General features: G+C 41.8%; 1 protein-coding gene across 1 annotated transcript in view; it reads left to right on the top strand.

Moving 5' to 3' along the window:
* The window catches only part of LOC128656988 (gastrula zinc finger protein XlCGF57.1-like), a 209,567-nt gene that overhangs the window by 115,756 nt on the left and 66,551 nt on the right, over positions 1-27,260 (top strand). Inside the window, exon 5 of the mRNA XM_053711197.1 lies at positions 20,890-21,003. Coding sequence (XP_053567172.1) covers positions 20,890-21,003 — 114 coding nt within the window. The remainder of the gene's footprint in view (positions 1-20,889; positions 21,004-27,260) is intronic.

Genomic DNA, 27,260 nt, shown 5'->3' with positions numbered 1-27,260 from the left:
GACAAGGCTGGAAACCTAACCAGACCTGGAACAAGGGCAAGCAGGCCAGAAAACCTGCTGCTGCCCCTAAGACAGCATGAAGTGAGGGCCCCCGATCCGGAAACGGATCTAGTGGGGGGCAGACTCTCTCTCTTCGCCCAGGCTTGGGCAAGAGATGTCCAGGATCCCTGGGCGTTGGAGATCATATCTCAGGGATATCTTCTGGACTTCAAAGCTTCTCCTCCACAAGGGAGATTTCACCTTTCAAGGTTGTCAACAAACCAGATAAAGAAAGACGTTTCTACGCTGTGTACAAGACCTTTTACTAATGGGAGTGATCCACCCAGTTCCGCGGTCGGAACACGGACAAGGGTTTTACTCAAATCTGTTTGTGGTTCCCAAAAAAGAGGGAACCTTCAGACCAATATTGGATTTAAAGATCCTAAACAAATTCCTAAGAGTTCCATCGTTCAAAATGGAAACTATTCAGACAATCTTACCCATGATCCAAAGAGGTCAGTACATGACCACAGTGGATTTAAAGGATGCTTACCTTCACATACCGATTCACAAAGAACATTACCGGTATCTAAGGTTTGCCTTCCTAGACAGGCATTACCAGTTTGTAGCTCTTCCATTCGGGTTGGCTACGGCTCCAAGAATCTTTACAAAGGTTCTAGGCTCTCTTCTGGCGGTACTAAGACCGCGAGGAATTTCGGTGGCTCCGTACCTAGACGACATTCTGATACAAGCGTCAAGCTTCCAAACTGCCAAGTCTCATACAGAGTTAGTACTGGCATTTCTAAGGTCGCATGGGTGGAAAGTGAACGAGGAGAAGAGTTCTCTCTTACCACTCACAAGAGTTCCCTTCTTGGGGACTCTTATAGATTCTATAGAAATGAAAATTTACCTGACAGAAGACAGGTTAACAAAGCTTCTAAATGCTTGCCGTGTCCTTCATTCCATTCAACACCCGTCAGTGGCTCAATGCATGGAGGTAATCGGCTTAATGGTAGCGGCAATGGACATAGTTCCTTTTGCACGCCTGCATCTCAGACCGCTGCAATTGTGCATGCTAAGTCAGTGGAATGGGGATTACTCAGATTTGTCCCCTACGCTGAATCTGGATCAAGAGACCAGAGATTCTCTTCTATGGTGGCTTTCTCGGCCACATCTGTCCAGGGGGATGCCCTTCAGCAGGCCAGACTGGACAATTGTAACAACAGACGCCAGCCTACTAGGTTGGGGCGCTGTCTGGAATTCCCTGAAGGCTCAGGGATCATGGACTCAAGAGGAGAGTCTCCTTCCAATAAACATTCTGGAATTGAGAGCAGTTCTCAATGCCCTTCTGGCTTGGCCTCAGTTAGCAACTCTGAGGTTCATCAGGTTTCAGTCGGACAACATCACGACTGTGGCTTACATCAACCATCAAGGAGGGACAAGGAGTTCCCTAGCGATGATGGAAGTATCAAAGATAATTCGCTGGGCAGAGTCTCACTCTTGCCACCTGTCAGCGATCCACATCCCAGGAGTGGAGAACTGGGAGGCGGATTTCCTAAGTCGCCAGACTTTTCATCCGGGGGAGTGGGAACTTCATCCGGAGGTCTTTGCCCAAATACTTCGACGTTGGTGCAAACCAGATATGGATCTCATGGCGTCTCGCCAGAACGCCAAGCTTCCTTGTTACGGGTCCAGGTCCAGGGACCCGGGAGCGGTCCTGATAGATGCTTTGACAGCACCTTGGACCTTCAGGATGGCTTATGTGTTTCCACCCTTCCCGATGCTTCCTCGTTTGATTGCCAGGATCAAACAGGAGAAAGCATCGGTGATTCTAATAGCGCCTGCGTGGCCACGCAGGACCTGGTATGCAGATCTAGTGGACATGTCATCCTGTCCACCTTGGTCTCTGCCTCTGAGACAGGACCTTCTAATTCAGGGTCCTTTCAAACATCAAAATCTAATTTCTCTGAAGCTGACTGCATGGAAATTGAACGCTTGATTTTATCAAAGCGTGGATTTTCGGAGTCAGTAATTGATACCTTAATACAGGCTAGGAAACCTGTTACCAGGAAGATTTACCATAAGATATGGCGTAAATACTTACACTGGTGCGAATCCAAGAGTTACTCATGGAGTAAGGTTAGGATTCCTAGGATATTGTCTTTTCTACAAGAAGGTTTAGAAAAGGGTTTATCTGCAAGTTCTTTAAAGGGACAGATCTCAGCTCTGTCCATCCTTTTACACAAACGTCTGTCAGAAGTTCCAGACGTTCAGGCTTTTTGTCAGGCTTTGGCTAGGATTAAGCCTGTGTTTAAGACTGTAGCTCCACCGTGGAGCTTAAACTTAGTTCTTAACGTTTTACAGGGTGTTCCGTTTGAACCCCTTCATTCCATTGATATCAAGCTGTTATCTTGGAAAGTTCTGTTTTTAATGGCTATTTCCTCAGCTCGTAGAGTCTCTGAGTTATCAGCCTTACATTGTGATTCTCCTTATCTGATTTTTCATTCAGATAAGGTAGTTCTGTGTACTAAACCTGGGTTCTTACCTAAGGTAGTCACTAACAAGAATATCAATCAAGAAATTGTTGTTCCATCATTGTGCCCTAACCCTTCTTCAAAGAAGGAACGACTTCTGCACAATCTAGACGTAGTCCGTGCCCTGAAATTTTATTTACAGGCAACTAAAGATTTTCGCCAAACTTCGTCCCTGTTTGTCGTTTATTCTGGACAGAGGAGAGGTCAAAAAGCATCTGCTACCTCTCTATCCTTTTGGCTTCGTAGCATAATACGTTTAGCCTATGAGACTGCTGGACAGCAACCTCCTGAAAGGATTACAGCTCATTCTACTAGAGCTGTGGCTTCCACTTGGGCCTTTAAGAATGAGGCTTCTGTTGAACAGATTTGCAAGGCTGCAACTTGGTCTTCTCTTCATACTTTTTCCAAATTTTCCAAATTTGACACTTTTGCTTCTTCGGAGGCTGTTTTTGGGAGAAAGGTTCTTCAGGCAGTGGTTCCTTCCGTATAAAGATCCTGCCTGTCCCTCCCGTCATCCGTGTACTTTAGCTTTGGTATTGGTATCCCATAAGTAATGGATGACCCGTGGACTGACTACACTTAACAGGAGAAAACATAATTTATGCTTACCTGATAAATTCCTTTCTCCTGTAGTGTAGTCAGTCCACGGCCCGCCCTGTTTTTTATGGCAGGTCTAAATTTTAAATTATACTCCAGTCACCACTGCACCCTATAGTTTCTCCTTTCTCGTTTGGTTTTCGGTCGAATGACTGGGTGTGACGTAGAGGGGAGGAGCTATATAGCAGCTCTGCTTGGGTGATCCTCTTGCACTTCCTGTTGGGGAGGAGTTAATATCCCATAAGTAATGGATGACCCGTGGACTGACTACACTACAGGAGAAAGAAATTTATCAGGTAAGCATAAATTATGTTTTTGGGGCTCATGGCTTTTACGGAACGTACAGGTTTTTTGAGCTACTCAGTTTTTGTTGGGACTGGAGTGCTTTTCCTTGGCCTGTGGGATGCACCTTGTGACCGGGTGTGGTCACCTTTTCGTTCTCCAGTTCCGTATTATTGACCGAGTGTCAGTGGAGAGGGTCTGTTCTCTACTTGTCTGGGTCATAGGAGGTGGTGAGTACCCCAGCCATTGGGTGTGTGAGTTGCCAATTATTTTTGTCCTAAATTGTCCGATTAGGTTATGGAGGATTCTGATTTTTCTGATTCAGATACCGTTGCCTGCTTCGATTGAATGGATAAAAGTAAAGTGACTAATAAAGCCAATTATAAAAAAGTAGAAATGATGTCATTCTGAAAAGTGCTGATAAGGGCGGTGCCATTGTAATATTGGATTCAGAATATTATATTAATGAGATCAGGGGGCAATTAAACAACCAGAATGTTTATAGCAGATTGAGTACTAGTCCTATCTTTTTAATTCAAAAAGAACTTATGAGAATTATTATTAATGCTGTTAATAATGCTATTATTGGGAAAGATGTAGCTCAATTTTTAGAAATTAAACATCCCATTACTCCAGTTATGTATGTTTTACCTAAGATACATAAAGATGACAAGGAACCTCCAGGTCGCCCCATTGTGTCCAGTATCCTCCAATGTGTCCATCTATTTGGATAAGATTCTCAGACCTTTTGTTGAAAATACAAATTCCTTTATCAAAGATACTAGTGATTTTTTGTTAAAGGTTGAAGCATTGGATTTGGACACAGGTAAATTTGTAATTTTCAGCCTTGATGTTGAAAGCATATATACATCTATTACCCACGTTAGTGGAGTGGGGGCTGTAAAACAAATTTTAAGCAATAGTGGTGATTTTACCCCAGCTCAGATTGAGTTTTTAGTTATATTGCTAGAATTTGTTCTTTATAACAATTATTTTCTTTTTCACGATAAATGCTTTCTGCAAATACAGGGTACAGCCATGGGTTCCAACGTCGCCACAAATTATGCCAATTTACTAATGAATATGTTTGAAGAAAAATTTGTATATGCCAATTCTGACTTTATTCGGTGTGGTGCCTGTTGGTGGCGCTACATCGATGATGTCTATGGCATCTGGCTGGTTGACATTGGGACCCTGGTTTCCTTTGTGAATTATTTAAATAGCTCTACTACACATTTGAAGTTTAAGTTAACTTATAGTGAGGAGGAATTAATTTTTCTTGATACCAAGATCATTAAAATTGATAACACTATTAAAGTTGATCTTTTTAGGAAATCCACTGATCGCAACAGCATTTTGCATTTTGATAGTGCTCACCCCCTGGCCCTTTTAAAAGCATTACCTAGAAGCCAACTTCTTAGGGTTCGTCGTATTGTTTCTGATGAAAAACTTTTTGATTTTAGATTGAGAGAAATGGGTGAGCGTTTCATTGAGAGAGGCTATCCACAGACTCTTATTGAAAAAGAAATGAATATCATTGCTAACACCCCTAGAGGGAGTTTATTAGGGCCTAAAAAGGACAAAAAAATCTAAGAGTCAGCGGAAGGTCTTTGTCTCTGAATACAATTCTCAAAGCCATCAGATACAAAAGATTATCAGAAAACATTGGGGTATTTTGAGTAAATGTAATCCTAATATTCCTGAATTTGTTGAGGCCCCAATGCCAGCATTCAAGAGAGGTGTTAACATTCGTCAAAAACTAATCGGAGCAGACATTGCCTCTGCGATACCTGTGGATACACAAAAGTATTTAACTCATAAAAATAATGGATGTTTTCCCTGTCTTGGATGCTCCTGTTGTGGGAATATGATCAAAGGATCATCATTTTTCCACCCTAGTTCTGGCAAAAAATATTCTATTAAAGGTTTTCATACTTGCAACACCCAATATGTGGTGGTTAAATGCCCATGTGGGCGTGGCTATGTGGGTGAGACCACTAGATCTATCAAGGATAGGATAATTGAACACAAAAGTTCTGTGAGAAATAACAATCTCCTTGCTCCTGTCTCTTGCCATTTTTCCCAAATGGGGCATGCTGTAAATCAATTGCGTTTTCAAATTATTGAATTTGTGCCTAGACCCAGGAGGGGTGGGGATAGAAACCTATTACAAAGAGAATGTTTTTGGATATTTGAACTAGGTACTATGGAACCTGTTGGTATGAATCGAGATTGGGATCTTTCTATCTTCCTTTGATATTGGGTGTTGTGATTAGTTTAGTAGTCTCTTTTATGAGCCCTAGTTGGGTGACCCTATACTCTAACTTAAATAAATTAAAAATTGAAATTTAAATTGGAATTATTTTATTGTGGGGGTCTATTCTTAGGTCACTTAGAAAATCATGTCTATATAAATTAAAACTATTAAATTTAAAATTGTTGTTCAGATTAAAATTGACTATGTAATTATTATTGAAATAGATGATGTATCTTAAAGGATATATATGTATGCTTCTGTCTCTAGTGAGGTTTTAGATTACTGTTTTGTATCCTATTGAATTGGTATCGCTGAAAACAAATACATGAAATGGTTAATGTTGTAAATACCCATTACTGCCCTCTTGTGGTGGTAGGGTATATAAGGATACCTGTTATCAGTATTTTTTATATTGCATGATTAAGGGAGGTTTACTCCCAAAACGTTGCTTGTTTGCTGTGCTCAATAAATAATTGAACTCCACTTTTTTGCTGCCTTCCATTTCTGCAATAATATTGGTTCACTCAAGTCCATGTCAGAAGCATCACTACTATCTGTCAAACTTGAAGGACCGTGTTACTGTTCCACGGCATAGATTCCGGTAAGATCGTTTCATTTTCCTTTCACTGTAAAGGGGATATAATGTATGATAGAACACAGGGTCTCAGTGGAACTCCTTTTATCTTTATGGAATCTAGAGTTAATATCTCCTGAAGGGGTTATTGAACAGTGGGGGACTTTAATGATATTTGTTATGTGATAATGTCTGCTTATGTGCAGGGATTTTGGGGCTCATGGCTTTTACGGAACGTACAGGTTTTTTGAGCTACTCAGTTTTTGTTGGGACTGGAGTGCTTTTCCTTGGCCTGTGGGATGCACCTTGTGACCGGGTGTGGTCACCTTTTCGTTCTCCAGTTCCATATTATTGACCGAGTGTCGGTGGAGAGGGTCTGTTCTCTACTTGTCTGGGTCATATTAGGTGGTGAGTACCCCAGCCATTGGGGGTGTGAGTTGACAATTATTTTTGTCCTAAATTGTCCGATTAGGTTATGGAGGATTCTGATTTTTCTGAGGAGGATTTTTCTGATTCCGATTCCGTTGCCTGCTTCGATTGAATGGAGGTCAAGGTAATCCAGCCCAATCAGTTATGTTCCATATACCGTAATAGAGTGCCCTTTTCTCCCTCTGGGGTGAGATTAGAGACTGCTGAGCCATCCGCCTCTGAGGATTCTGTGTCCCGTGAGGTGCGTTCCCTGGAATTTTCTTTCCTACACAGGCAGTTGACCCAAATGCCATTGCCCCTTCTCAGGAAGGAGGTTTATTTCCACCACAGGTTGCTGCTCAGTTGCGCATGGCCATATTATTGCCGTTGGCGCATTTACAGCTTACTGAGGGCCAGCAAAGAGCTTATCCGTGTTCTCTTAACCTGGGGGCTCCAGGTGAGACGGGTCTTTCCTCTGGGGGTGTGGTTTCCTCTGAGGCTTCAGGGGTGCAGCCGTCTGGGTCGGGGCCGTCAAATGCCCCATCGGAGATGAGTTTTGCCTTTTAGAATCAGTCTGACACGCCTGCGTGACTGCTGAGGCAGGTTTTGGAGAATTTCAGTCTTAATTTGCCTTCGTATCCTCTGTCTTCTGATTCTGATGATGAACAGCGCTAGACGAGTGGAGGGATGTGAACCCTACTCCTGATTCTCTTGTGTTTGTGTATCTAATCCCAGTTCTGAGCTCTTGAGGAATCAGGTCTCTGACAGGCTGGCCCTGTTAGGGTTTCTATTCCTTTTTGGCGTTCACCTGCAGGTGCTGCCTACTTTCTTTTAATGTGTTTATTTTATTTTCAGAGCTCGAGACTGTTGTCGACTTTTACTTTTAGGAAAACATTTTCTTTTCTGTGGGATTTTATACAAGCGATTTTATGGTCGCGGTGGTTGTTGCTTCCGGCAGAAGTCACACAAAAAAACAAACAGTTTAGAGACAATGTTTTAGCCTTAGAACTTATTTGTCTGTCGTTTGTCTGTTTGTTTAGCCTGGCCCTGCTGGGGTTCAGAACTTTCAGTTAGTCCTTGAACAGTTCAGTTGTACCCTGGTCAGAAGGCTGGTCCTGGTTGGGTACTGGTTCACTCTGTTCTTTTAAAGGCTATATCAGACATTTTGTATCCTTGACAACAGGCTGGGCCTGTTTGAGTACTAGGTTTGCTTACCTCTTGTTCTGAGGTTGTTTTTCTTGTGTTCTACAAGTTGTAGGAGGCCTTTCTATCCCAGATATCAGGCTGGTCCTACGTTGTTTCATCTTGGTGGGGCGTCCGATTTTGGTCAAACTTGATTCTAAGGCCTAGATTTGGAGTTTGGCGGTAAAAGGGCTGTTAACGCTCTGCGGGCTTTTTTCTGGCCGCACCATAAATTTAACTCTGGTATCGAGAGTTCAAACAAATGCTGCGTTAGGCTCCAAAAAAGGAGCGTAGAGCATTTTTACCGCAAATGCAACTCTCGATACCAGAGTTGCTTACGGACGCGGCCAGCCTCAAAAACGTGCTCGTGCACGATTCTCCCATAGGAAACAATGGGGCTGTTTGAGCTGAAAAAAAACCTAACACCTGCAAAAAAGCAGCGTTCAGCTCCTAACGCAGCCCCATTGTTTCCTATGGGGAAACACTTCCTACGTCTGCACCTAACACCCTAACATGTACCCCGAGTCTAAACACCCCTAACCTTACACTTATTAACCCCTAATCTGCCGCCCCCGCTATCGCTGACCCCTGCATATTTTTTTTAACCCCTAATCTGCCGCTCCGTAAACCGCCGCAACCTACGTTATCCCTATGTACCCCTAATCTGCTGCCCTAACATCGCCGACCCCTATATTATATTTATTAACCCCTAATCTGCCCCCCTCAACGTCGCCTCCACCTGCCTACACTTATTAACCCCTAATCTGCCGAGCGGACCTGAGCGCTACTATAATAAAGTTATTAACCCCTAATCCGCCTCACTAACCCTATCATAAATAGTATTAACCCCTAATCTGCCCTCCCTAACATCGCCGACACCTACCTTCAATTATTAACCCCTAATCTGCCGAGCGGAGCTCACCGCTATTCTAATAAATGTATTAACCCCTAACGCTAAGTCTAACACTAACACCCCCCTAACTTAAATATAATTTACATCTAACTAAATTAATTAACTCTTATTAAATAAATGATTCCTATTTAAAGCTAAATACTTACCTGTAAAATAAACCCTAATATAGCTACAATATAAATTATAATTACATTGTAGCTATTTTAGGATTAATATTTATTTTACAGGCAACTTTGTAATTATTTTAACCAGGTACAATAGCTATTAAATAGTTAAGAACTATTTAATAGTTACCTAGTTAAAATAATAACAAATTTACCTGTAAAATAAATCCTAACCTAAGATATAATTAAACCTAACACTACCCTATCAATAAAATAATTAAATAAACTACCTACAATTACCTACAATTAACCTAACACTACACTATCAATAAATTAATTAAACACAATTGCTACAAATAAATACAATTAAATAAACTAGCTAAAGTACAAAAAATAAAAAAGAACTAAGTTACAAAAAATAAAAAAATATTTACAAACATAAGAAAAATATTACAACAATTTTAAACTAATTACACCTACTCTAAGCCCCCTAATAAAATAACAAAGCCCCCCAAAATAAAAAATTCCCTACCCTATTCTAAATTAAAAAAGTTACAAGCTCTTTTACCTTACCAGCCCTGAACAGGGCCCTTTGCGGGGCATGCCCCAAGAAGTTCAGCTCTTTTGCCTGTAAAAGAATAAATACAATACCCCCCCCAACATTACAACCCACCACCCACATACCCCTAATCTAACCCAAACCCCCCTTAAATAAACCTAACACTAAGCCCCTGAAGATCTTCCTACCTTGTCTTCACCATACCAGGTTCACTGATCCGTCCTGGCTCCAACATCTTCATCCAACCCAAGCGGGGGTTGGCGATCCATCATCCGGTGCTGAAGAGGTCCAGAAGAGGCTCCAAAGTCTTCCTCCTATCCGGCAAGAAGAGGACATCCGGACCGGCAAACATCTTCTCCAAGCGGCATCTTCGATCTTCTTCCATCCGGTGCGGAGCGGGTCCATCTTGAAGCAGGCGACGCGGATCCATCCTCTTCTTCCGTTGTCTCCCGACGAATGACGGTTCCTTTAAGGGACGTCATCCAAGATGGCGTCCCTCTAATTCCGATTGGCTGATAGGATTCTATCAGCCAATCGGAATTAAGGTAGGAATTTTCTGATTGGCTGATGGAATCAGCCAATCAGAATCAAGTTCAATCCGATTGGCTGATCCAATCAGCCAATCAGATTCGAGCTCGCATTCTATTGGCTGTTCCGATCAGCCAATAGAATGCGAGCTCAATCTGATTGGCTGATTGGATCAGCCAATCGGATTGAACTTGATTCTGATTGGCTGATTGCCGGATAGGAGGAAGACTTTGGAGCCTCTTTTGGACCTCTTCAGCAACGGATGATGGATCGCCAACCCCTGCTTGGGTTGGATGAAGATGTTGGAGCCAGGACGGATCGGTGAACCTGGTATGGTGAAGACAAGGTAGGAAGATCTTCAGGGGCTTAGTGTTAGGTTTATTTAAGGGGGGTTTGGGTTAGATTAGGGGTATGTGGGTGGTGGGTTGTAATGTTGGGGGGGGGGTATTGTATTTATTCTTTTACAGGCAAAAGAGCTGAACTTCTTGGGGCATGCCCCGCAAAGGGCCCTGTTCAGGGCTGGTAAGGTAAAAGAGCTTGTAACTTTTTTAATTTAGAATAGGGTAGGGAATTTTTTATTTTGGGGGGCTTTGTTATTTTATTAGGGGGCTTAGAGTAGGTGTAATTAGTTTAAAATTGTTGTAATATTTTTCTTATGTTTGTAAATATTTTTTTATTTTTTGTAACTTAGTTCTTTTTTATTTTTTGTACTTTAGCTAGTTTATTTAATTGTATTTATTTGTAGCAATTGTGTTTAATTAATTTATTGATAATGTAGTGTTAGGTTAATTGTAGGTAATTGTAGGTAGTTTATTTAATTATTTTATTGATAGGGTAGTGTTAGGTTTAATTATATCTTAGGTTAGGATTTATTTTACAGGTAAATTTGTTATTATTTTAACTAGGTAACTATTAAATAGTTCTTAACTATTTAATAGCTATTGTACCTGGTTAAAATAATTACAAAGTTGCCTGTAAAATAAATATTAATCCTAAAATAGCTACAATATAATTATAATTTATATTGTAGCTATATTAGGATTTATTTTACAGGTAAGTATTTAGCTTTAAATAGGAATAAGTTATTTAATAAGAGTTAATTTATTTTGTTAGATGTAAATTATATTTAAGTTAGGGGGGTGTTAGTGTTAGGGTTAGACTTAGCTTTAGGGGTTAATCAATTTATTAGAGTAGCGGTGAGCTCCGGTCGTCAGATTAGGGGTTAATAATTGAAGTTAGGTGTCGGCGATGTTAGGGAGGGCAGATTAGGGGGTTAATACTATTTATTATAGGGTTAGTGAGGCGGGTTAGGGGTTAATAACTTTATTATAGTAGCGCTCAGGTCCGCTCGGCAGATTAGGGGTTAATAAGTGTAGGCAGGTGTCGGCGACGTTGAGGGGGGCAGATTAGGGGTTAATAAATATAATATAGGGGTCGGCGGTGTTAGGGGTAGCAGATTAGGGGTACATAAGGATAACGTAGGTGGCGGCGCTTTGCGGTCGGAAGATTAGGGGTTAATTATTTTAAGTAGCTGGCGGCGACGTTGTGGGGGGCAGGTTAGGGGTTAATAAATGTAATACAGGGGTCGGCGGGGTTAGGGGCAGCAGATTAGGGGTACATAAGTATAACGTAGGTGGCGGTCGGCAGATTAGGGGTTAAAAATTTTAATCGAGTGGCGGCGATGTGGGGGGACCTCGGTTTAGGGGTACATAGGTAGTTTATGGGTGTTAGTGTACTTTAGGGTACAGTAGTTAAGAGCTTTATGAACCGGCGTTAGCCAGAAAGCTCTTAACTCCTGCTATTTTCCTGCGGCTGGAGTTTTGTCGTTAGAGCTCTAACGCTCACTTCAGAAACGACTCTAAATACCAGCGTTAGAAAGATCCCATTGAAAACATAGGATACGCAAATGGCGTAGGGGGATCTGCGGTATGGAAAAGTCGCGGCTGAAAAGTGAGCGTTAGACCCTTTAATCACTGACTCCAAATACCAGCGGCCGGCCAAAACCAGCGTTAGGAGCCTCTAACGCTGGTTTTGACGGCTACCGCCGAACTCCAAATCTAGGCCTAAGTGTTTTGTCCCTGCATAGCGTACGATGGTTTGCTGGGTTCTCAATTTCTGCTATGGCAGTATGTTTAGTTCTGGAGGTCCTTGGACAGGAGCTAGAGTTTTCACTCTTAACGGGGGGAGGATCAGATGACTGCTTGGAGATCTCCAGTACCTGGTGTAGGGGGTGATTTCCCCCCCTTATTGGTACTTCTTGTGGATTGGATTGTCTGATTTTCAGATCTTTCACCAGTCTTTCTCTCCTAATTTTTGAGGATCGCTATGCTTTTCATTTCCCCTTGCCCTTTTGGGATAGGATATTCTGTCATCTGGTTACAGAGACTAGGTCCTTAGGGACCGTTTTTGTCCCTGTAGTATCCCCTTTTGTATCCTATATGCTTGGGGATCTGGGGGATTGTTACACAGTCTCTATTGCCGTCAATCAATTGACATTTTAGGATGCTCGTTCATTCGTTAATTCCTTGAGGTTTGCTGAGGGTTGATCCAGTCTGGATTGTCATAGACTGTCATATTCTCTCCATCTTAGAGTTCTGATCTCTCTTGGGCCCTTCCTTTGTCTTCGGACTTTGTGGGTGTCTTAGAGGCTTTTTGGGAAGCCAGCAAGTGTAGCCAAGTGGGTCCCTCAGCTGCCCCACATGTCAATGGTTGCAAGTTTGAATCCAACTATTGCTGCGTGCTCTCTATTAAAACATCTGGAGAGATCAGAGTTTATGGCATGCATCAACTTTGGTGTAAATTTCATTTCCAGGTAACCTTGTGGGTGTTTTGCAAGGTTTTTGGTTTTGATCCGGCATCTGGTTTTGGGGGTCCGGTTTCCTAACCTAGTCCTTGTCTTTGACTTGGCCTTTTGGTTACTCTGTTTTCAAGGTTTTAATAGTCTTGGGTCTGTTTGGCATTCAGTAGCAGGCTTGTTTTCCCTGTCCTGGGGAAATATCCTTGTTCCTACTGGGACGGTTCCTTTTTTCTCTTCTGGAGAAATGGAGAATGTTTTTCCTGGGAAATTTCTTACTAGAATATTCCTGGATTTCTTTATTTTCCTTCTATTGGGAAGGATCTGGTCTACTGCGCCTATCCAGTTGGCTCCTCCTGCAGTCATTTTCCTCATCTGACTCTCAGAGTTCAGTGGGTTGAGGGTTTTTCTTGTCTGCAGTGTACCCCCCTTCGGATTTCTGTGGGGTAATGAGGATAGGTATCCTGGATCCCGAGTTAGTCTCTCTGGATGTCGGTACCGCCTTCCTGCTTCCTTTCCTTAGGATCTCGTTGTTGGAGATTCATTATCTGATCTCTGGGCATTGGTGATGCTGGGATTTTTTAATCTCGTTTGTCCTTGGGACATTGACAGTCACTTCTGTGATAGGTCTGTTCAATCGGAGTAGGGGTCAGGAATCTGGCTGCTCTGTTTGGGTATCAACCACGTCTCTGGTCTCCCGAAGGATCCTTACTTAGATTTGAAGGACTTGCAGTTGGTTCGGGAAGCTTCCCTTAGTGGGTAGTTGGTCTTCCTTATTGGTCTGGGTGTTGTCCTCCCTTACCCCATTTTCTAGTGTGGGGGGGGGGGGAGTTGGTCTGCCCTGCTTTCAGAGTTTTTTTCTCTTGTACCCTTCCAGGTATGTCCTGGTGCAAGTTTTCTTGCTACTCGGTTGGCCAGTTACTATGGTTGGACGTTTAGTCTGACTGCCTAGCCGACGGAAGCCTGCAGCTTTTGTTTGTGGCGGAAACGGAGGTTACTATAATGTTCCCTTTCTTCTTCCGGTGTTCAGTTTCTCTTTGCTAGTCAGCTGTCTATGGTAAGGTAGTCTTGTTCTACTCTCTCTTGTAAGATGTATCGAGTCCACGGATTCATCCTGCTTAACTGCTAGGAAGGGCAAGAGGAGTGTGGTGACAAAAATGTTAGTTTTTTATTTTCTCAAGCAAAAGTTTGTTATTTTAAATGGTACCCGTGTGTACTATTTACTCTCTGGCAGAAAAGGATGAAGATTTCTGCAAGGAGGATGATGATCTTAGCACTTTGTAACTAAGATACACTGCTGTTCTCACAAGGGCTGAAGAGTACAGGAAAACTTCAGTTGGGGGAACGGATTGCATGCTAAGCTGCATATGAGGTATGTTCAGTCTATATTTTTCTAGACAGACTGTGTTGATTCTAGAAAAGGCTGGCATTATTCCCATGAGGGAAGGGTAAGCTGTATTCAGACTCTTTGATAGGAATTTCAGCTTGCTTGAAGGGCTCATTAGTTACTGGTGACACTGTTAAAAAAACAAAAAACAAAAAAAAAAACGTTTTTGTTTATTCAGTGAATGATGCAATTATAACGTTTTTTTGAAGGGACTAAAGGGGTAATTGTGGCTTGTTTTTTGGGTTTTTAACCCACATAGTTAATTAAGAGACACTCTGGTGTTTGTTTGATAGGCCTCAAAATATCGAGTGAGGTGGGAGGGGCCTATTTTCGCGCCACAGTTGCGCAGTTTCTTTTCCTCAGAGACATCTAACTGCTTCTCCTGAGGTTCCTGCTGTGTTTGAGGGCTGTAAAAGAATTTTTTCCCCCCACAAATCGTTCTGAAGGGCAGGTAGGAGCCACAGCAGAGCTGTGGCAAGGTGCTGAAAGTCTTTTTTTTTTAACCGGTTTTGACGTTTTTTTTCAATCCGGTTTTGCCATTAAGGGGTTAATTGTTTATTTGCATAGCTGTGCAAAGTCACTAAGTCTTTATGATGCTACTGTAAAAATTTCGTTAAGTTTACTGCTTTTTTACACTGTTTTGCAGAATTTGTGCAACTTTTTTCTCTTAAAGGCACAGTACCGTTTTAATTCTAAGTGTTATTTACTTTGATTACAGTGTTTTCCAAGCTTGCTTGTTACATTACTAGCCTGTTTAACATGTCTGACACCAAGGAAAATCCTTGTTCAATATGTTTGGAAGCCATTGTGGAATCCCCTCTTAGTATGTGTCCGAATTGTACTATGTCTATAAACTATAAAGAACATATATTAGCACTTAAAAATAGAGCAATAGATGATTCTCAGTCAGAATTAAATGAGGGTTCGCCATCTAGCTCTCCCCAAGTGTCACAACCAGTAACGGCCTGTCAAGTGACGCCAAGTACCTCTAGTGCGTCAAATTCTTTTACTTTACAGGATATGGCCACAGTTATGAATACAACCCTCACAGAGGTTTTATCTCTAAACTGCCTGGTTTACAAGGAAAGCGGGACAGCTCTGGGTTTAGCAAAAATGCTGAGCCGTTTGACGCTTTAGTAGTCGTATCTGATATGCCCTCACAATGCTCTGAAGTAGGGGTGAGGGATTTGTTATCTGAGGGAGACATTTCTGATTCAGGAAAGACGCTTCCTCAGACCGATTCTGATATGACGGCCTTCTAATTTTAAGCTTGAACACCTCCGCTTATTGCTCAGGGAGGTATTAGCGACTCTAGATGATTGTGACCCTATAGTGGTTCCAGAGAAATTGTGTAAAATGGATAAATACTTAGAGGTTCCTGTTTACACTGATGTTTTTCCAGTCCCTAAGAGGATTGTGAATATTATTACTAAGAAGTGGGATAGACCAGGTATTCCGTTCTCTCCCCCTCTTGTTTTTAAGAAAATGTTTCCCATATCTAACACCATGCGGGACTCATGGCAGACAGTTCCTAAGGTGGAGGGAGCTATTTCTACTCTGTCTAAGCATACAACTATACCTATTGAGGACAGTTGTGCTTTGAAAGATCCTATGGATAAAAAATAAGAGGGTCTCCTGAAGAAAATTTTTGTTCATCAGGGTTTTTCTCTCCAACCTATTGCGTGCATTGTTCCTGTAACTACTGCAGCTGCTTTCTGGTTTGAGGCTCTAGAAGAGGCTCTTCAGATGGAGACTTCATTAGAGGAGATTATGGACAGAATTAAGGCCCTTAAGTTGGCTAATTCTTTTATTACTGATGCCGCATTTCAACTGGCTAAATTAGCGGCAAAGATTTCAGGTTTTGCCATTTTAGCACGCAGGGCGTTATGGCTTAAGTCCTGGTCTGCTGATGTGTCACCTAAATCTAGACTTTTGAACATCCCTTTCAAAGGAAAGACCCTATTCGGGCCTGAACTGAAAGAGATTATTTCAGACATCACTGGAGGGAAAGGTCATACCCTTCCTCAGGATAGATCAAATAAGATGAGGACCAAACAAAATAATTTTAAGAGTGGTCCCGCCTCAGCTTCCTCTGCTTCAAAGCAAGAGGGGAATTTTGCCCAATCCAAGTCAGTCTGGAGACCTTACCAGGCTTGGAACAAGGGTAAACAGGCCAAGAAGCCTGCAGCTGCCTCTAAGACAGCATGAAGGGGTAGCCCCCGATCCGGGACCGGATCTAGTAGGGGGCAGACTCTCTCTCTTCGCTCAGGCTTGGACAAGAGATGTTCACGATCCCTGGGCTTTAGAAATTGTGTCCCAGGGATATCTTCTGAAATTCAAAGACTCCCTTCCAAGGGGGAGATTTCACATTTCTCGACTGTCTGTAAACCAGACAAAGAGAGAGGCGTTCTTACGCTGTGTAGAAGACTTACATACCATGGGGGTGATCCGCCCAGTCCCAAAAGAGGAACAGGGGCTAAGGTTCTACTCAAACCTGTTTGTGGTTCCCAAAAAAGAGGGAACTTTCATGCCAATCTTGGATCTCAAAATTCTAAACAAGTTCCTCAAAGTTCCATCATTCAAGATGGAGACTATTCGGACTATTCTACCTCTGATCCAGGAGGGTCAATATATGACTACCGTGGACTTAAAGGATGCGTATCTACACATCCCTATTCACAGAAATCATCATTAATTTCTCAGATTCGCCTTTCTAATCAGGCATTACCAGTTTGTGGCCCTTCCCTTCGGGTTGGCCACGGCTCCAAGAATTTTCACAAAGGTGCTAGGGTCCCTTCTGGCGGTTCTACGACCACGGGGCATAGCAGTGGCGCCTTATCTAGACGACATCTTAATTCAGGCGTCATTTTTCCAGCTAGCCAAGTCTCACACGGACATCGTGTTGGCTTTTCTGAGATCTCACGGGTGGAAGGTGAACATGAAAAAGAGTTCTCTCTTCCCTCTTACAAGAGTTTCCTTTCTAGGGACTCTGATAGATTCGGTAGAAATTAAAATATTTCTGACGGAGGTCAGAAAATCAAAACTCTTAACCTCTTGCCGAGCTCTTCATTCCATTCCTCGACCATCAGTGGCTCAGTGTATGGGGGTAATCAGACTCATGGTAGCGGCAATGGACATAGTTCCTTTTGCCCGCCTACACCTCAGACCACTGCACTCAAACAGTGGAATGAGGATTATGCAGATTTATCTCCTCAACTGCATCTGGACCAGGAGACCAGAGATTCTCTTCTCTGGTGGTTGTCTCAGGACCACCTGTCTCAGGGAATGTACTTCCGCAGGCCAGAGTGGCTCATTGTAACGAAAGATGCCAGCCTGCTAGGCTGGGGTTCAGTCTGGAACTCCCTGAAAGCACAGGGCTTATGGTCTCTGGAGGAATCTCTTTTTCCGATAAACATTCTAGAACTGAGAGCGATATTCAATGCGATTCAGGCATGGCCTCAGCTTGCTGCGGCCAAATTCATCAGGTTTCAGTCGGACAACATCACGACTGTAGCTTACATCAATCATCAAGGAGGAACAAGGAGTTCTCTAGCGATGATGGAGGTAACCAAAATAATCCGATGGGCAGAGGATCACTCTTGCCATCTCTCAGCAATCTACATCCCAGGAGTGTAGAACTGGGAGGCGGATTTCCTAAGTCGTCAGACTTTTCATCCGGGGGAGTGGGAACTCCATCCGGAGGTATTTGCTCAGCTGATTTAGCTATGGGGCACACCAGAATTGGATCTGTTGGCGTCCCGTCAGAATGCCAAACTTCCTTGTTACGGGTCCAGGTCCCGGGATCCCAAGGCGGTGCTGATAGATGTTCTAGCAGTGCCTTGGTCCTTCAATCTGGCCTATGTATTTCCACCGTTTCCTCTCCTCCCACGTCTGGTTGCCAGAATCAAGCAGGAGAGAGCTTCGGTGATTCTTATAGCACCTGCGTGGCCACGCAGGACTTAGTATGCAGACCTAGTGGACATGTCCTCGATTCCACCGTGGACTAATCCAAGGTCCTTTCACACATCCAAATCTAGTTTCTCTGCGTCTGACTGCTTGGAGATTAAACGCCTGATTCTATCAAAGCGTGGTTTCTCTGAGTCGGTCATTGATACCCTTATTCAGGCTAGAAAGCCTGTCACCAGGAAGATCTATCATAAGATTTGGCGCAAATATCTTTATTGGTGTGAATCCAGAGGTTACTCGTGGAGTAAGATTAGGATTCCTAGAATATTGTCTTTTCTCCAAGAAGGTTTGGAGAAGGGATTATCAGCTAGTTCCCTAAAAGGGCAAATATCTGCTTTGTCTATTCTACTTCACAAACGTCTGGCAGATGTCCCAGACGTTCAAGCATTTAGTCAGGCTTTGGTCAGAATTAAGCCTGTGTTTAAACCTGTTGCTCCGCCATGGAGTTTGAATTTAGTTCTTAAAGTTCTTCAAGGGGTTCCTTTTGAACCTATGCATTCCATAGATATTAAGCTTCTATCTTGGAAAGTTTTGTTTTTAGTAGCTATCTCTTCGGCTCGAAGAGTTTCTGAGCTATCTGCTTTACAGTGTGATTCCCCTTATCTTATTTTCCATGAAGATAAGGTGGTTTTGCGTACCAAACCTGGGTTTCTTCCTAAGGTTGTTTCTAATAAGAATATAAATCAAGAGATTGTTGTTCCTTCACTGTGTCCTAATCCTTCTTCAAAGAAGGAGCGTCTATTGCACAATCTTGATGTGGTTCGTGCTTTAAAGTTCTACTTACAAGCAACTAAAGATTTCCGTCAAACATCTTCATTGTTTGTTGTTTATTCTGGTAAGCGGAGAGGTCAAAGGGCTACGGCTACCTCTCTTTCCTTTTGGCTGATGAGCATAATCCGTTTGGCCTATGAGACTGCTGGACAGCAGTCTCCTGAAAGAATTACTGCTCATTCTTCTAGAGCTATGGCTTCCACATGGGCTTTTAAAAATGAGGCTTCTGTTGAACAGATTTGTAATGCAGCGACTTGGTCTTCGCTTCATACTTTTTCCAAATTTTCCAAATTTGATACTTTTGCTTCTTCGGAGGCTATATTTGGGAGAACGGTTCTACAAGCAGTGGTGCCTTCCGTTTAAGGTCCCTGTCTTGTCCCTCCCTTCATCCGTGTCCTAAAAGCTTTGGTATTGGTATCCCACAAGTAAGGATGAATCCGTGGACTCTATACATCTTACAAGAGAAAACATAATTTATGCTTACCTGATAAATGTATTTCTCTTGTGATGTATCGAGTCCACGGCCTGCCCTGTTTATTAAGACAGGCATATATATTTTTATTTTTAAACTTTCAGTCACCACTGCACCCTATAGTTTCTCCTTTTTTTTCCTAGCCTTCGGTCGAATGACTGGGGGGTGGAGCTAAGGGGGGAGCTATATAGACAGCTCTGCTGTGGGTGCTCTCTCTGCCACTTCCTTTAGGGGAGGAGAATATCCCACAAGTAAGGATGAATCCGTGGACTCGATACATCACAAGAGAAATAAATTTATCAGGTAAGCCTAAATTATGGTTTTTTTGTCCTTTTGTCCCTCCGGGATTTTTGTTCCAGTTAAGGCCTTACTTTGTTTCCTTTTTGCTCCAATGTAGGAGGTGATCTGGAGCTTTCTTTTGTGCACTCCTCCATTGGTAGAGTTTTTCTACGCAACTTTGTCCTCTTGCAGCCTGGTAGCTGGTCTTTTTTGAGTTATGCTAGGGGTTTCTCTCTCTGTTTGTCGTGAATCTTCAGGGATTGTTCTGGAAGTTCTTCAGACCTTCTCTCTGATTCTTCCCTTCTTTCAGTTAGGGAGAATGTGGTGTGGGAGTTGATTGTTGTTTCCCTTGCCATTGTTCCTGGAGAAGTTTTTATTCGTGTGCTTCTATAGAGTGGGACTTTCTCCTCAGCAGCTTTTCTGCTCAGTGAAGTCCAAAATTTAGAGTGATCTTTACTGGGATCCTTATGGTTCAAATTGATGGGCAGTTACCTTGTTCTTTTTCCATATTTTTGTCTTCCTGCTTCTGTCCAAGTATTTTTTTTATCGGGAATCCGGGTTGTGTCAGGCTGTGGTACCATCAGAATGGGCTGCCTGTTTGTTCCGGCCCGTTTGTATTCAGTGTCCTCTATAAGCTTGGGTATGGATTTTCCAAAAGTAATGAATGCAGCTGTGGACTCTCCCTGTTTTAAGAAGATAAATTTAAATTCTGCTTACCTGATAATTTTCTTTTTTTCTGAACGGGTAGCGTCCACAGCTCCCCGCACGTTTTTTTTCTGTGGACGGCTTTAAATTCTTTTTCTCCGTTCTTCTGGCACCTTTTTTCACCCTGATATTTCTCCTACAGTTCCTTGTTCCCTTGGCAGAATGACTGGGGGATGAGGGAAATGGGGGAGGTATTTAAGCCTTTGTCTGGGGTGTCTTTGCCTCCTCCTGGTGGCTAGGTTCTGTATTTCCCAAAAGTAATGAATGCAGCTGTTTACTCTCCCCGTTCATAAGAGAAGAAAATTATCAGGTAAGCATAATTTAAGTTTTCCCTTGTAACATTATACAAAAAATAATTCACAATCTCCTTTTCAGATTGGGGCAGTCTATTAATGTCCACATTTATTAATTCAACATTACGCATCTATGCCAATTATCTGAAGAATCGGTTGACACTCTATAAATAACTGATTATAATATATACTGTACATATGGTCACTTCGGGGTGTCCATATAATTGTATTTCTATATATGGAATGAGACGGAGATTGATTGATTCTAAAATGCTACAAGCAACTTATATGTTCTCACTGCACAGGCCATATGGATGGGACGTCTTCAGATGGCTCAGCAGTTGAGCACAGAGGAGAATCGTATGTGTGTGATCAGGTGAAGACTGAGGAGGATGAAGTTCCTGTCAATACAATTGAAGGTGAGTAAAATGTATTAAAGGTCTATTATACAGTAATAAACAAGTTACACAATCTGTTAGAGCTTGTAATTTTAACCCTTTAAGGACTGGGCATTTCAGACAAAAACTTCCCCAAAAGACCAGAGCATTTTTAGCATTTTTGCCATCACTACATTTTTTTTTAAATATTTACCTATCAAAACTATATATATTTTTTAGTAGACAATCCAAAGTATTGATCTAGTCCCATTTTAGTTATATTTCATGCCACCATTTCACCGCAAAATGCGATCAAATAAAAAAAAAAGTTTCACAATTTTAGGTTTCTCACTGAAATTATTTACAAACAGCTTGTGCAATCATGGCACAAATGGTTGTAAATCCTTCTCTGTGATCCTCTTTGTTCAGAAATAGCAGACATATATGGCTTTGGCATTGCTGTTTGGTAATTAAAAGACCACTAAATGCAGCTACGGACCACACTTGTATTATGCCCAGCAGTGAAGGGGTTAATTGGGTAGCTTGTAGGGTTAATTGTAGCTTTAGTGTAGAGATCAGCCTCCCACCTGACACATCCCACCCCCTGATCCCTCCCTGACCCCCCCTCACCCTAAAACAGCTCTCTTCCCTCCCTCATCCCAGCCCCCAAAAGTCACCCCATCTTAAGTACTGGCAGAAAGTCAGTATAAAAATAAAAGGTTTTATTTTTTCTTTCCTAAGATATGGAGAGTCCACTACTTCCTTAAATACTAGTGGGAATATCACTCCTGGCCAGCAGGAGGAGGCAAAGAGCACCACAGCAAAGCTGTTAAGTGTCACTCCCCTACCCATAATCCCCACTCATTCTCTTTGTCTCTATCAATGGAGGAGCTGAAGTTTGGTGTCTGAAGAAATAAATTCCTTTTTCGGGTACTTCTCCCTGCAAGCAAGGATTTAGGTTTAGCTGAGTCCACGTCAATCTCTTCAGTAGAGTAGTGGTAACTTTTAAGCAGTTAGGAAGTTGTGAGGTAGTCCTTGCTTTGTTTTCTAACACATTGCTGCCCATGGTACAGAAAGCCAGAGTTGGTTACTCTGTTCTTTCTTGTTCTACAGGTCTCTGTAAGGAGTATGTGTCCTTTCACGCCTTGTGAGCTTTCCTTGCACTTCAGAATAATATGTCATACACAGGATTTTCTTTCGCAGTGGGCAGGCACATTATGTATGTTGAGACTAGGGGTTAAGCTTCCCTTTATTGGGACGTTTTTCCTCTTTGGGCTAATTTTGTTGAAATACTTTATTAGTATGTGTGTGGCTTATGTTTTATACAGGGATTTATGTATAAACTTAAAATTTGGCAGTTGGTTTTCTTTGCTTGCTTAGCTAGAACAGGCTAACTGACAGACTGCTTGAGTTTGAAACCAGCTGCAGCTACTTTGTCAGGATATTGTTATGCAGTATGCTCCTTTAAGGATTTTGACCAATCAAACGCATACGCCCCTTACAAAACACCTGCACACTTCTCATCCAGTGCTTAGTATTTTGTCTGACTCCTTTGTAGTTACTCCTATCTAAGCTCCTATACTCCGTGATTTATCCCTAACTACTGTGACTAAGTACAACTTTCTACCAGCTTTCACAGTGAACCGTTGTGCTCCTCACTGGATATTTAATTCCTGCCGCCTTCCTATCACCTCATACCTGTTCAATACCGGATCGTCTCTCTGTGTCTCTTGCTGACCCAGTTCAACTATCTTCTTCCGCAACTATCCAAAACCTTCTACTGGATATTTCTCCCAAAGTTTGTGAGTTGTGACTTGTACTGAAACTGAAGGTAATTTCCTCTCACCTTCTCTCCTCCGCATAGCTAGTCTGCTCCACTGCATTCCGCCGTCTCTCCTTCTCTGACGTCAGACGCCACAGAAGCAAGGCGCAACTCTCACTACAACCGATCTGCGGTTTCAACTCGCTATACCAACAGGAGGACTCGTACTTACCGGACACTAGGTAACCTTATACATTTAAACTTCTTATGGTATACCTGATTGAAGAAATTCTTACACAGTCTCAAATATTTCAATACTGAATTTACTTTATTCTGTGAACCTTCCTTAAGAATACGCTCCAGTTATACTGTCAGTCTCCGGTCGTACTTTTGCTCACTCACTTCAGCATTTCTCTCCATAAGAGATTTGCTTAACATATTACAGGATACTTCTGTTATATCCTAAAATATATCAAGTACAGAATTTAAAATATAAATATCTAAACTGACTGGATATATTGCGTTACATACTTTCAGCAGGGTAGTATCCCCCCCTTACCTCCAAACCTACCCATTTTTCTGTATTGTAGCTGCCCCCCCCTCAAAACCCTACCCCCTCCCAGATCCCTTTCCATCAGTGGATCCCACATAGGATCCCTTTCATTGCCCCTCCTTCCCACTCAATGATTTTTTAATTCCCTATAGTGTGGCGTATCGGTCCCGCCCCCTACAGTGATGGTCCGCCCACCCGCCTCCTACGTCGCTGGTCCTTAAGGGCATAACCGCCAGTGTCGTACAGGGAATGGCGCTGGTTGTTAAGGGGTTAAGACTATTAGCCCTAGGGATTAAACACACAGTAGAAATACCACTCTGGACTCGCTGACCACTGCCAGTCCCGAGTGGAAACAGCTGCTGGTCCAATCAACAGCGCTAGCTCCACTGAGTCTTGAGATTAGTGCTGCTGAGTAGATCACTGGTGTTTCTTTCATGTAAATGGCAAGAGTCCATGAGCTAGTGACATATGGATATACATTCCAACCAGGAGGGGGCAAAGTTTTCCAAACCTCAAAATGCCTATATATACACCTTCCACCACACTCACACCTTAGTTTTACAAACTTTGCCTCCTATGGAGGTGGTGAAGTAAGTTTGTGCTTAATTTCTATGATTTCTTCTATGATAAGCGCTTCTAAGCATTCTGAAGCCCAATTCCTCTCAGAGTACAGTGTTTGTCAGAGGGACGTAAAGAGAGTTATGCCTGTTGATTTTTATGGTTTCACTCATGGGAAATCTTTTCACGGGTTCTCTGTTATCATTCGTAGGGATTCATCTCCTACCTCCCTTTTCAGATCGACGATGTACTCTTATACCATTACCTCTGCTGATAGTTTTCAGTACTGGTTTGGCTGTCTGCTATATGTGGATGGGTGTCTTCGGTAAGTATTTATCATTATTTAAGACACTCTCAGCTATGTTTGGCGCTTTATGTTTTAAATATAAAGTTTTAAATATATGTATTTACTTATATTTGCCATGAGTCAGGTCTATGTATATTTTCCTTGCAGTCTTCAGTTTCAGTATGGGAATCATATCTTAGGAAGTTATATTATCTGGGGTTTAGTCTTTTTTCCCAATTTGACTTGCTTTTCCTTATTTTCGCGGGCAAACAAGGCTAGCGAGGGCGTAATAATGCTATTTATTGCATCATTTTTGGCGCCAATTTTCGTCTACAGTGGCGCAAGTATAGTCATTTCCTGCGTCTTTGTTGACGTTAGGTTATTGGCACGAAATTGCACTTGTTGTGACGCGAGTTGCGCCATTTCCGGATGTTGGTTGGCGCAAAAATTTTCTTTCATGTTTGTGTCGTGCCTCATACTTGGCCCCAAATATTTTTTAGTTTTTTTACCCCACTTCCTTTATGCTTTTGCTCTCTTCATATTCTAGAGAGCTATGCTGTTTGTTTTTCTGCCTATTTAGCATATGCAATTTTTCCCATTGCTGAAACTGCTATATGAGGAAATTTTATATTTGTTTAAATGTTTTTTTGGTTTTTTTTTTACATTTTTGCAAAGATGTCTCAATCTGATCCTGTCTCAGAAGCTACTGTAGGAACCATGCTGCCTGAACACAGTTCTACCAAAGCTAAGTGTATCAGTTGTAAGCAAGCTGAGATTATATCTCCAGCTATATTATGTAACAGTTGTCATGATAAGCTTTTGCATGCCGATAATGTTTTTATTAGTACTAGTATAGCACCTGTTGTTCCCTCAACATCTAATGTACATGATATCCCTGTTGATATGAAAAATTATATTGCTGATGCAATACAGAAGGCTATATCTGCTATTCCACCTTCTACTAAACGTAAGAGGTCTTTTAAAACTTCTCATAAATCTCATGAAATTTTTAATGACCAACAACATACTGAAATATCCTCCTCTGAAGATCTCTCTTGTTCAGAGGATCCTACTTCAGACATTGAAATTGATAAATCTTCTTATCTTTTTAAGATTGAATATATTCGTTCTTTATTAACAGAAGTATTGGTTACTTTGGATATTGAGGAGTCTGATCCTCTTAATAACAAATCCAATAAGCGTTTAAATTCTGTTTTTAAACCCCCTATGATTACTCCTGAGGTTTTTCCTGTTCTAGATGCTGTTTCTGATGTAATTGCTAAGGAATGGTCTAAGCCTGTTTTTTTTTTTTTAATCGTTCTTCTAGGTTCAAGAAGTTATATCCTTTACCAGTGGCTTAATTGTAGTTTTGGGAAAAAGTCCCTAAGGTTGATGGGGCGATCTCTACTCTTGCCAAACGTACTACTATTCCTATGGAAGATAGTACTTCTTTTAAGGATCCTTTAGATAGGAAGATTGAATCTTATCTAAGGAAAGCTTATTTACATTCTGGTTATATTCTCAGGCCTGCCATTTCTATGGCTGATGTTGCAGTGGCATCAACTTTTGGTTGGATAGCCTAGCGCATCAGGAAGCAGATCCTGATTTGTATAGCATTATTCGTTTGCTTCAACATGCTAATCATTTTATGTGTGATGCTATTTTTAATATCATCAAGATTGATGTTAAATCCATGTCTTAAGCTATTTTGGCTAGAAGAGCTTTATGGCTTAAATCTTGGAATGCTGACATGGTATCTAAGTCTAGATTACTATCTCTATCTTTCCAGGGTAATAATTTATTTGGTTCTCAGTTGGATACTATTATTTCCGCTATCACTGGAGGGAAGGAAGATAAAAAAATCTAAGGGTAAATCTAAGCTTCTAATCGTTTTTGTTCCTTTTCATCAGAATAGAGAACAGAAAACCACTCTTTCCCTAAAGACTCTGGTTCCAATTAGAAGCCGTCTTAAAGTTGGAACAAATCCAAGCCCTTTAAGAAACCAAAGCCAGCCCCCAAGTCTGCATGAAGGTGCGGCCCTCAATCCAGTTCAGCTGGTGAGGGGCAGATAATAATAATTTTAACACATTTGGGCAGATTCTGTTCAAAATCAGTGGATTCAGAGCATTGTCTCTCAAGGGTATCGAATAGGTTTCAGAGTAAGACCTCCTGTGAGAAGATTCTTTCTCTCTCACGTTCCAACAAATCCTGTGAAAGTTCAGGCTTTTCTGAAGTGTTTTTCAGATATGGAGCTTACAGGGGTAATTATACCAGTCTCGATTAAAGAACAGGGTCTGGGGTTTTATTCAAATATATTCATTGTCCCAAAGAAAGATAATTCATTCTGACCATTTCTGGATCTGAAGTTATGAATCGTTTTGTAAGGGTCCCAACTTTCAAGATGGTGACTATAAGGACTATTCTACCTTTTTGTTCAGCAAGGTCATTACATGTCCACAATAGACTTACAGGATGCTTATCTTCCCATTCCGATTCATCCAGATCACTATCGGTTTCTGAGATTCTCTTTTCTAGACAAGCATTACCAATTGGTCGCTCTTCCATTTGGCCTAGCGACATCTTATCAAAGGTTCTCGGTGCCCTACTCTCTGTAATCGGAGAACAGGGTATTGCAGTGTTTCCTTATTTGGACGATATCTTGATACTGGCTCAATCTTTTAATTTAGCATAATCTCACACAAATCAACTAGTGTTGTTTCTTCGAAGACGTGGTTGGAAGATCAATTTACCAAAGAGTTTTTTTTTTTATTCCTCAGACAAAGGTCACCTTTTTAGGTTTCCAAATAGATTCAGTGTCCATGACTCTGTCTTTAACAGACAAAAGACGAATGAAATTGGTTTCAGCCTGTCGAAACCTTCAGTCTTGATTGTTCCCTTCAGTGGCTATGTGCATGGAAGTTTTAGGTCTCATAACTGCAGCATCAGACGCGACCCCCTTTTCTTGTTTTCATATGAGACCTCTGCAGTTTTGCATGCTGAATCAATAGTGCAGGGATTATACTCGGATATGACAATTGATATACTTAAATCCCAACATTCAACTATCTCTGTCTTGGTGGTTGGACCATCATTGGATTATTCATGGGGTCTCTTTTGTTTGTCCTTCCTGGACTGTAGTC

This window comes from Bombina bombina, chromosome 4 (assembly GCF_027579735.1).
Source record: "Bombina bombina isolate aBomBom1 chromosome 4, aBomBom1.pri, whole genome shotgun sequence".
In the NCBI taxonomy this organism is placed as follows: domain Eukaryota; kingdom Metazoa; phylum Chordata; class Amphibia; order Anura; family Bombinatoridae; genus Bombina; species Bombina bombina.
This window is presented reverse-complemented; position numbering and strand designations above follow the sequence as displayed.